The sequence below is a fragment of the Phocoena phocoena genome, chromosome 11, assembly GCF_963924675.1.
Source record: "Phocoena phocoena chromosome 11, mPhoPho1.1, whole genome shotgun sequence".
Taxonomy (NCBI): Eukaryota; Metazoa; Chordata; class Mammalia; order Artiodactyla; family Phocoenidae; genus Phocoena; species Phocoena phocoena.
Window position 1 is genome coordinate 89,445,942 of NC_089229.1, and position 12,545 is coordinate 89,458,486.

General features: G+C 33.6%; 1 protein-coding gene across 2 annotated transcripts in view; it reads left to right on the forward strand.

The window, feature by feature from the left end:
- The window catches only part of LMO3 (LIM domain only 3), a 62,681-nt gene extending 50,655 nt beyond the window's left edge, over window positions 1-12,026 (forward strand). The window contains exon 5 of one of the 2 annotated variants that reach the window (XM_065886931.1): window positions 9,127-9,721. In XM_065886931.1, coding sequence (XP_065743003.1) covers window positions 9,127-9,232 — 106 coding nt within the window. In that variant the 3' untranslated portion in view covers window positions 9,233-9,721. Of the gene's footprint in view, window positions 1-9,126 lie in introns of both variants that reach the window. The other variant, XM_065886930.1, reaches the window with a different exon arrangement.
- Window positions 12,027-12,545: the final 519 nt, after the last annotated feature.

A 12,545-nucleotide genomic window follows, 5' to 3' on the forward strand; every position in this document is an offset into this window, starting at 1 on the left:
CCTAACAAGATGTGTGAGCATAAACCAGCTATTTTAGTCCTCTGGACCTCAGTTTTCTCCTTTATAACATAAGGGAGCTGGATTAGTCAATTTCAGAGAACTCTCTCATCTCAAAGTATTATGACTTCCTTCCATTTTTCCAAAGTAAAAATAATAACTTTTAATTCTAGTGTGAGCTATATACTACCATACCGGTTTTACATAAGAAACGCAGAGGATGTTAGAATATTAAAATATACATATCATTAAAATACATTTCAAAAATTATTGCACTTGATGGATTTTAATGAAAATAAATTCAGCACAGGTGTGAAAACACCTGAACATGGAAAATATTCAGTAAATATTAGTTTTGTCAAGTTCTCAGTTACTCTAATTGGCCGTTTTACCGTTAAATGCAGTATCTTCTTACGAGGCGCTATAGAGTAGTAGAAAGAGTATGATGTTTACGGTGAGAACTGGATTCAGATTCCATCCCCACCATATGCTAGCTGTGCAGTCTTGCGTAAGTCACTTAATTTCTCTGAGTTTGGTTGGCACATCCTTAAAATGGAGACACTAACGATTATCCTGCAGATTTTGAAAATTAAATGAAAGAATTTATAAGTACCAGGAACACAATAGGTTCTCAAAATTTAGTTCTTTTACCTTGATATTTATAATTTACTTTTACCACATAATATTTCACTAACTTGGTTTTTACATAAGATATCTCCTGCTAAATGTAGATATTCAGAATCTGGCCTTGTATACCTCACAATGTATAATTTACCCAGGAAATAATTCAAGAAGTCATCTTGCAACATCTTGAGTCTTCCCAATAGATGTTTGGAATCAAAGTAGGTTGATTCAGTCTGTAGTGACACTTAACCAAAAGTAAATTATCAAATGCACATATTTTTTATTGTAAGGATATGAATACAAAAACACAAATGTCCACACATCCTTACAGACTCATTAATATGCATGAGCCTCTATGTGTATATGTTTTAAAGGTATATTAGTAGTAAATTTAGAATATTTTTGTTTACTTACCACATTTCATCCACTAATAGCATTCACTAACAATAGAGTTATCTTTGTGCAACAATAACATTTACTGCTTTTCTACTTATAAACAATTACATACTTATAGAGGAAAATTTAGAAAATAGAAAGGGATAAAGAATAACATTGTCCCATGTCTCACTGTTCTAAAAGAAATTGTTTTAATATTTTGGTATGTGGCTAGCCATACATTTTTCTATGCATATGTGGCAAATGATATATAGCATATACTTTATATTATAACCACATTTAAGCATCTTAAAGGAAAGTAACAAGGAAGAATCCTAATGTTTGTCACTTGGACATTTTCATTAATATAGTGTACATTTTTCCCTGCCTTTAAAAATTCTTTTATGACATTTTAAGCTTTCTTGTGTTCAGTTTTATGGATAAAGCTTCATACATTGCTAAATCAGTCTTCTGTCATCAGATGTGTAGGTTGTTTCTTCAAGTTTTTATAGCATCAGTATTATCAATCTAATGCGGACTTTATAAACAAATACTCAAATCTGTGTCAGGCTAAATTCACAGGAGCATAGTTAATTAGACGAACCATATAACAGTTTAAAGGCTTACATTATATATTGCCAAAATGCTCTCTGGAAAAGTTATACCAATTATTCTCACACCAGAAAAGAAAAAACAATGCATTCCCTCACATAAGTTCCAACACTGGGAATTATTATTTTAAAAGAAATCCTTGTCACCTTGAGGGATGAAAGATGGTATCTCATTATCATTTTTAATTAGCATTTATTTGATTACTAGTGACGCTTTGATATTTCTCCTATTAGGGAACTGCCTGTTTATTCCTTTTGTCCATTTTTCTATTAGGGCAGGCTTACCTATTTTATCCGTGTTCTACACAGAAAATTAAAACATCACTCAGGTGCTAAACCCAGCCTGAATTCTATTATGATGCAAAGTAATTGTAGGTTGTTGATGCTATTTACAAATCGTATATCAATTTTATCTCACCATTGAAATAAAAAGCTGCATTCACAATTACGTCTGTCTCCTCAGTGGAACTCAGTCAAGTAAGACAAACACTCCTAAATTTTGACTCTAAAACTGTTCACATTCTTATTGCTGCAGAATACTGTTCTAGTATCATTATTAAAGTACCTAATATATTTCTGTGTGCGCTTCATTTATTACATGCCATAATGGGACTGAATATCTTTAGTGCCGGTTATGCACAATTAACACTTAGTTATTGTCTTGTCACTTCCGTCTCTACAAGACAAACTTCTTTAATGCAAGAAGTCAGCTAATCTTCATCAGTCAAGCAAAGCAGACACATTTTGTTACTCTGAATCCAGAAGTTTTCAATATAGGAGACTCTCCTTATCCTTTGGCGTCTGCTTGGGAAATCTCTCCAATAAAGCCATCTGCCTCAGGAGCCTCTACTCATAGTAGCCAAATCATTGTCTTAGTATTGCACCTTTTCAAGTGACACACAAGGCCAATAGGTAATTTACAGGCACTTTCCCTTAAGCAAACTTTCTTGACCCCTGAAATTATGATTTTATAAATGCTTATAATTTTATTTAGCAAGTCATTTCATCTTAACTTTTAATCACAATATCGTTAAGTTCTAAAGCATTTCTGAATGTTTAAAAAAGATGGTAGTAACAATGAACTTTCAAGATGGGTGATCTTCTCTGTCCTTTTTAAAAGGGTAAGGCTAAAAATGTGAATCCTGAATTAAAATCTAAAAGTTCATCTATTTTGAAAGGACCTGAAGAAGGTTATTTTGAACATCTTGTATGATAACATGAATCTCATTCAGAATTGGAAAATTCTGAGTAATAGGTTAATTTCTTAAAGATGAATAAAAACCCCCCCTTAGAAAATTCTAGGAAACTAAATGATGGTTTTATAAGAGAAGGGGAAAAATGCTTGTTTGTAATGAAATTGCCTCAAATATGTAGAACTGTGTAACATTAAAGAAAAAAAGCACTGTGCTAGGCTCTGTGGAAACAGAGGTGAATAAAATCCAGTTTCTCTCTTAGGGGTATCTAGAGTTTAGGGAGAGACATGACATCAAAGACTCACAGAAGAGAAGAATGTAATCAATGCTAAACAGATCTATACTGAGGGAAGAGAGGTCTGTGCTTCTTGAAGTCTTAAGAAAGCACCAAAGGGTTGATGTCCTGGGTGTTAAAGGACTCTCTAGGACTGGTTAGGATATAGGAAGTGTGTCTGGTGGGGGCGTGGAGGAAGTGAAGAAGGCTGGGTGCAGTGAAGAAAGGATTTTCCAGACAGATGGAGAAGCAGGCAAGGCATGGAGGTGTGAAAGCAAGTAATGTGTTCCGGAAATGAAAAGTGGCTCAGTGTGCTCAGAGATTAGAGAGGGAGTTTTGTAGGGACGTGGAGGAATATGGGGTAGAGAGAGGAAATTGTAAAGGTAGGAAATCAGTGGACTAAAGTCAACATGAGTCCAAATTTAAATTATTCGCCAAAAGTATCTTTGTTCTTTAAGGCTATTCAGTTCTAGAATAAGTCTTTCTTCACCAACATTTGTGGCCCACCCACTTCAAGTGGTAGTACAGGTTACGGTGGTATTTCAGAGGGTTCAAAGGAAAATTTACTCATGGTCATTTACCTCAGCACTGCTGCCCAGAGTGGGAAACCTGTTACACATTCATGAGAAAATTTGAAATGCCGAAGTAAATGATACACCAATAAATAAGTGCTTTGGGAAAGATCAGAATAAGTTGACGGGGTCAGGGAATACTGATGGAGGGAATGGAAACTACAGAATTTTGATTGATTGATTGATTGATTGAAGTACAGTTGCTGTACAATATTATATGTTACAGGGGTACAATATCCACAACTTTTAAAGGTTCTACTCCATTTATAGTTATTGTAAAACATTGGCTATGTTCCCCGTGTTGTACAGTATATCCGTATAGCTTATTTTATACCTAATAGTTTGTACCTCTTACTCCCGTACTCCTATATTCCCTTAAAGAAAGAATTTTTAGAATTTACGTAGATGGAAAAAAGGGAGAAATATCCCTGGCTAGGGAATAGCTAAGCAAAGGTGAGAAGATTATTGTTAGCAAATAATCATGAGAGCATATTTTTATACAGTGCTGATCACACACCAGACATTGTTCTGTTTTACATGTGCTAACTCATTTAATACTCAAAATAACCCAGAAGTAGGTACTATTATTAGCCTCATTTTACAGGTGAGGAAACTGAAGTGTAGAAAATTTAAATAACTTGCCCAAGATTACACAGATAGAAAAGGGTAGATTCAAAATTTGAACACAGGCAGTCTGGATTTAATCTCTGGATTCAGAGTCAGTATGAGGACCCTGACCTGTTTCGAGAAGAAGATTTGCTTTTCTGACAAAGTGGGTATAAATGGGAGTAGATATAGTGGAGTTAAAAAAAGGTAGATGCTAAATAATTGATAATAGGATTTGTGGCGTGGGTAGTGAAACTTGGTACAGAAAAGATTGTTCGGAATGCATTGTGTGATGACAACTGGGCTGTCACTGGGAAAAGACAGTAAATTTGTTCACAGGTGTACAATGAGTATATAACCTGCACTTCTTACTGAAAACACAGTACAGTATCAAAATCTCCATCTTTTAGTAACTGAGGATGCTAAATAGAACAGTAGAGACATTGGAAATATGGAATGGATCCCCTTTCTTTTTAAAGTGCTGTGGAAATGGAAATTAATTATAATAGGCAGTCACTAATGTTAGAAAAATAAGATGACTAAGTTAACATTTTCATTCTTAAAGAGGATATCACAAATGAAAGCTTCCTAGCAGAGGCATTTGATAACCTGCTCAAAACTACTCTAAGCCCCGTATTTGATAGTGATGGTTTCTTAATTATTGTCTGTACTTTTCAAGTCTCTAAGACCGTATGAATTCAACTAGAGTTACTCCAAAATATCTGGAAATTAAATCTATGATTAATTCTAAAACATTTAGATTAGGTGGCTTAATAATCTGATTGGGCATCTTTTTATTCCTTAACATATTTTTTTAATGATGGCAGAATTAATTGAACTGACTATATCACAAGCGATTAAGATTAATTTATAAGGAAGATTATCAGTTTATTTTCAAGAATTTTAGCCCGACCTATTACTATATATACATACGCTATCCTCTGGCCATCACTATTTTTATAATATTTTTCTGAAATGCTAAATCTCATCAGGACCTGGTTATAGAACATTGGAAATTAGCCTTTCTTACAAAATCACAGTTATAGATCATTTTGTTAGGTGTCCGATATCTGCATTGCTATTCCTCTAATTTCTTCATGTTTATATATAGGACATTTTAAAGGAAGATATCAATCCTAATTGCAAAACAATCATAATCTGTTCTTAACTATAGCTTTCAAAGCTGTTTTGTTTAAGTTATATGTGTGTGACATTCCTCACCTATGTTCTGTTTCATTTTGACCTTTAAGTATAAATTGATATGCACATAAAAGGTACTTTATCCAGTTGACAACATATTAGTATCAACATATCTCAGGTAGGAATATTTTAGATGAATTCCATTTATATTGCAAACATCTCATTGAATAATAGGCTCTCTTTTGAAAAGCTATGTAAAGAAGCAATAATAATACAAAAAACCTATATAACTTCATAGCCTCATGCTTTACCGCCTCCAGGTAGAAGCATGGATTTTTTTTAATTGCTTTCAGTCATTTATTTGTTTTTTTTAAATTGAAGTATAGTTGATTTACAATGTGTTGATTTCTGCTGTACAGCGGAGTGATTCAGTTATACTATATATATATTCTTTCTTATATTCTTTTTCATTATGGTTTATCACAGGATACTGAATATGTTTCCCTGTGCTATACAGTAGGACCTTGTTGTTTATCCATTGTATATATAATAGTTTGCACCTGCTAATCCCAAACTCCCAATCCATCCCTCCCTACCCCTCCCTCCTCCTTGGGAACCACAAGTCTGTTCTCTATGTCTGTGAATCTGTTTCTGTTTCGTAGATAAGTTCATTTGTGTCACATTTTAGATTCCACATGTAAGTGATATCATATGGTATTTGTCTTTCTCTTTTAGACGTACTTCCCTTAGTATGAAAATCTTTCGGGACTTCCCTGGCAGTCCAGTGGTTAAGACTCCATGCTTCCTCTGCTGGGGGCACAGGTTTGATCCCTGGTCAGGGAACTAAGATCCCACAGGCCATGCGGCATAGCCAAAATTAATTAATTAAAAAATTGATGCAAAAAAAATCCATAATGAACAAAAAATTAAAAAGAAATCTCTTACATCCATCCATATTGCTGCAAATGGCATTATTCCATTCTTTTTGTGGCTGAGTAGTATTCCACTGTGTGTGTGTGTGTGTGTGTGTGTGTGTGTGTGTGTGTGTGTGTGTATGCACCACATCTTCTTTATCCATTCATCTGTGAAAGCACAGTTAGGTTTCCATGTCTTGGCTATTGTGAATTGTAAAAGCATGGATCTTGAATCCAAAGAGACCAGGGTGCTTTTCCTTCCACTACCATACACATTCTAGGTATGGAACCTTGGGCAGGTTTTTAAAATTCTGGAAGTGTTAGGTTTTTCATCTGAAAAAGGCAATGTTAATATTTACTTTCTCAGTTGGATTTAAGGAATAAATGTGATCACTGTATATACATGCTTAGCCTTAGCACATGGTAAGTAATTTATAAAAGGTGATTATTTTAATTACCTACATTCCAAACATTGAGGGAAGGCTTTACATATTACAATTCTACTCTTTACTGCCAACTTACTGATGTTAAAGATAAAAATCCTGAAGTTTCATTTTCAATATTGTGAATGGAAGGTTGGAATTTGAACCCTATTCATTGCAAATGTCTCTCTGCCTTTCATATACTTCTTATTTTAACATTCCTACCATCCAGTGATGTAGTTGTTTTATCTTACCCACAGAGAACTGACTCAGAGAGAGTATGAAATACACCCTATATCTTGCATTGAGTAGGTGAGAGCCACAGGACTCAGGACCAAATCCCCAGGCTCTTGGCTCAGTGCTTTTCTCACTATAATTACTCCGATTGTATTAATCTACAAATAGAAATTACCTAAATTTCAAGGCCCCTGAAGGTAAGGATGACATGACACAACATGACAAAAAAAAACAAAAACAAAACACATTTTTATTTGATAGCAAATAGAATTTGGAGGCTTGCTAACAAATTAAAGCAAAATTTTAGACAGTATGGAGTTGAAAAAGTACTTCCAGTTTAGTCAGTTTTTAGGGGAAAATAAGATTCAATAACATCAGCTGGAACACAAGAGTATTTTATTAAAATTATTTATTTTTGATGGATATTTTATTATTAGCTTATTAGTCAGTTCAAATTAATTTCAACATTAATATAAAGTGAAAAATGTGAACAGTAATCAAATATATTCTGCATGCTACTTTATATAATCTCACATAAAAGTTAAGTATCTAATTTGGCTACTTACCCCTGCCCAACAAAAGAAATATTTCCTTTTATTCAACATATCTTAATGATCAGGATAATCTACAAAAACTGGTTTATTCAAACACTACTTTTTAAGCACAATATTTCAAGTTTATAGTTTGCAACTAATAAAAAGAAGATATACTTAAAGTCCAAACTTGAATGTTCATTGTATCCAATAGTCTTGACCACAAACAACTGCAGGATTTCAAGATCAGGGCGTAGTCTGTACTTTCAATCAGCATCATCAGCAGGCAGTAATCCTGGGGAAAAAAAAGTAAATTCCACAAATAAACAGACCAATCTTCCTTTAAGAGGAAAGCTAATTCTTTTCAAACTACTTTTTTTATTACACTATTTTCCCCTCTATCTACTTAGCTAGAATAAGGATAAATTTCCAAAGCTACCCAGTTGGAAAATAAATAGGTTCGCTGTTTGTCTAGCATTCCAATCTTTGCAAATGTAAATCAGCCCAACTGCTCCTCATTTAAACCTTCAACTTCACAAAACATTAAAGGGTGGCTTTCATGACACAATTTAATCTATCCACTAAGATTTCTGCTTGAACATCATTTGAAATTGACTATCTGATAAAGAAAGACTACTATCAAAGGTCAGTGAGGTCAACTTATATAATTACAAGTAGTTTTACTGGGTCAACTCTACCAGACACTGCTGTTTGAAGGTTAAATTGTTACAATTAAAAATATATACAAATCTCCCCAGAGTTACTTTATTGTTAAATGTACCGGAAACAGCACAAGCATTTTTTCTGACCTTAATTGTGTCCAAAGTGTCACCACTGGGAAATTATACAAAAAGAGGACTTATTAAAAACATTACAATCTTGCACATTAAACAATGCTTTATAGAATAAAATACATAATTAGCTACTGGAAACTAGTTTATTTATCATATCAATATTAAGAAGTTCATCAGGTTACTCCTTTTGGTTTAATTGGAAGTACTCTAAGAAATACATTTACTACTTCATAGTTGGTGAACTTGCCACAGACAAAGGAATATGGCCCAGCATCTGAGTCTGATGCTAAAATAACTTTCACTTCAGAACAATTACTTCCAAATTACGAGAATTTAATCACATTTTAATAACAGAGTAAAAGGAAGCTTTAAGTGAGAAGCTCTAAAATGGGCTATTTTCTAATCATTTGATTCATTTTAATGCCTTTTACTTTTTTTATAAAATGGATAAAAGGGGAATGATGAAAGCGTCCATAATCACTGCCGTGAAATATTATTATCATTGTTTTAATGAATGTAAATATAGATCAGTTCTTTTTTTCTTTCCAATATGGTAAAAAAAAAAAAAATCACCTTTGCTGCCCAAGGTGTTTTCCTCAATGTTCTTATGAGTTTTACATATAAAAGTAGGATTTCAAATTTTGTGTGTAGCATTTCCTTAAATGACCAGAATGGTTTAATTTTGACAACAAGGCAACTTTCTAAGCCAAACTTTCAAACTCAGGGAATTACCATAAATTGAAATAATGAAATGATGATTAGGAAAAGAAATCTTCAAATCTATAGATCTGAGTGAAGTCATCTTAACCATTTTATTTTTGTAAATATTTTCAGATTTTGTGTTGGAGACAAATTTTTCCTAAAGAATAACATGATCCTTTGCCAGACGGACTACGAGGAAGGTTTAATGAAAGAAGGTTATGCACCCCAGGTTCGCTGATCTATCAACATCACCCCATTAAGAATACAAAGCACTCCATTCTTTTATCTTTTTTGCTCCACGTGTATATAAGAATTGACACAGGAACCAACTGAATAGCGTAGATATAGGAAAGCAGGATGGTTATATGGAATAAAAGGCGGACTGCATCTGTATGTAGTGAAATTGCCCCAGTTCAGAGTTGAATGTTTATTATAAGAGAAAAAAGTAATGTACATATTGCTGGATTTTTTTGCTTGCTATTTGTTTTTTTGTGTCACTTGGCATGAGATGTTTATTTTGGACTATTGTATATAATGTATTGTAATATTTGAAGCACAAATGTAATACAGTTTTATTGTGTTACCATTTGTGTTCTGTTTGCTTCTTTGTATTGTTGCATTTAGTACAATCAGTGTTTAAACTTACGGTATATTTATGCTTTCTGTATCTACCAGCTATTTTAAATGAGCTGTAACTTTCTAGTAAAGAATTGAAGAGCAAATCTCACTAATGATACACATATAAAGCAAGTCTATCAACATTAAAAATACTGAAAAAGAAGGACACACAAAGCGTTTTAGCAACATCCACTTATTGCCACAATGATTTAGAGTCTATCAGTGTTCTCATTATTACCCCCTATTTTCAGGGGGTTAAAGATCAGCTTTAAAAAAATGCATAAAAATTTCATCTTAAAGCACTTTCATTTTTTACCAACGTGAAAAGTGCCATTTTTAGAATAACTTTAAAGCTTAACAGTTATCCTTTTAATACCCTTTTTTTGTGTGTGCTCTTTACCTAATAAATGGCTTTGTTTTGTTTCCTTTAGCCATTCACCGCTTATGTGAGCTAGTGCCTTTGGGTATCATGTAAAAATTTTCCAAAGGGTTACTTTAAAAAAGTGTTACCACAATTATGAGATAATTTTAAAATGATAAATTTCTTGTACAAATTTTGCCCAGATCTCTCCATAAGAGGTAAGCGTATAATAACTTTATGATTTGATACATTTCTGGCACCAAAAGGTTTTGAATGCGGATCTACTGAAACCATGATAATGCACGTTGCATCTATGATCATATTTGAGGAGTGAAGTCACTTTTGATCAGAGCAACATAGTGCTCACAGAATCTTCTAGAAGAAGAGAAACAAAGGGATTGATAAAAAGCTGAGAACTGGTGATTATATATTTTTCTGTATTTACCTGCCACTTATTTTAATGTTCAAAAGTGAACACTTTAAAAGTTTGATGTGTCTTACTCTCATTGCTTTCTCTAAGTAATTACCCACTCAGAATTTATCACACTTGGGCTGAAATCTGTCATTCCATTTTTTAAAGGTGAAAGATTATTCCCTTATCTACATGATAGCTGATAAAAAAGAAAGCTTTCTAGAAACAAAAATTTTGGAGACTGATTATTTCAATTACAATTAAGGAAATAAAGTTGCGACTGTGTTCCCTTCTTTGGGGTTGCTCACACTTTGCTTCATTGCTTCTGTTCCCTGTACTCAAAACTACTTTTCAGCAGATCTGATTCCTCAACAGGCACAATGAAGCATATTTTTACTAGAGCAACTTTTAGTGCTGTGGGCTTTCTTTTTTCTTTTCTTCTTTTTTCTTGATCACTTGTATAGGAAACAATATTTCCCAGTGTTACTTGCATACATACTTTGTCCTGCCGAATATGCATTGCAGATAAAAATTAAATGTGATACCTGAATTCTTGGTTTGGGGCCAACATATTAAACTGAAAAAACATGCTGGTGTGGATTTGAGTTGTTTTCAAACAAAGCTTTACTGTGAACATGCATGTGAATCTGGATATTGCCTCTCATTTTTAAGAAAACGGTTCTGTGAAAAGTGAACGATATGTATTTTTACAGATGCTTCATGGTTGAGTGTTCAAGTCACATGTCCTCCAAATTTGAGATATACCCCCAAAAGAGAGTTTCAAAAATAACAGTTTGAGGCCCACAAAATAACTATTGATATTATTTTAGCCTTTGAGCCTTACATTTATTTCATGAAAAGACTTGCATAGCCAAAACCAAAAAAAAGCAAAACAGAACAAATGGGTGGAAGGTGGGGGAGATATGTAAGAAGTGGTTTTCCTAGCACATCCCTGCTAATCCCCATTAAGAGTTGTTTGAAATTCATGTGGATGTAAAAATGTAATTGTCAGTATCTTTCTGCATCATCTTTTTTAGATTTCAATGGTTTTGCATATGCTTATCAATATGTCAAAATTCTTGTAAATTGGGACCAAATTTCTCTCAGCTTCTTGAAGCTGTTCAATTATCCCTGCCACCCAAAGACCAACAAGGTCTTTTGCTTAATCCTTTGGGAATTAATTCTTATGCTTTTTACTACAAACAAAATTACTCACCTGGATTAAAGATTAAGGCCTTAATCTCCTTAGATTATCTTTAATCTCCATAAAATGGTGGAACAAGACAGAAATAGGGCATTTTACAGCTAATTGCCCATAAATAGTAGCATTTTTGACTGAAGTACTAAGCTAATTGTCTTGACTACTCAAAGTCCCTGAATTGTTGTCAACTTTCCCCTTTGTGTTGTGTAGCCCTGACGTCACTTAGCTTGTTATCTGAAGCCTCCAGTAGAACATCTCCGATGGAGCATTGATTTCACAAGCAGCGAAAGCTCCCTTTCCAACACGCATCTCATATAGGCTGCCTATGATGAAGGACCAGGCACTTCCACTCCACTAGAGTGCTGGCTGAGTTTAAAAGCTGACCTGTGTTTGTAATTTCACTTTCATCTTGCTTAATAAATATCTGCTGGATTCTTTCATTCATTTCTTTAATATTCGGATTTATGTTTTTAATAAAAGGGGTATTACACTATTTGATTGCACTTAATGGGCAAAATCTAAGATGATATCTGGAAAGCATACTATGAAAAAGGAAAAGAAAAGTGTGTGAGGACATTTACTTTCAAAAGGTAAATCATAAGCAAAGTACCTCAGGTGCATTCTCCAAATATTATATTTAGGATCTCTGAGCTAGGTAGTTTGTTGCTATTTACTTTTGTGGGGAAAATAAAACTGTCAAAAATGAAGGTAGCAATTGCTGGGTATAATTTTGTACATTTATACAAATTTTAAGGGATCTTTCTGAAAGCAACCGCATTGCTCTTGTCAGACTAAATTTCCAATTTCCTGGTTCCTGCATAATGAATTAAAACAAAAAACTCAACTAAATCCTACATTTTCAGGAAGAATGTCGTTCCTTCACTGAACCAGGGTGCTAAAAATTACATCTGTAGTAAAACACACCATAGGCAAGCTGATTTCTTTTTAACTATCACTTT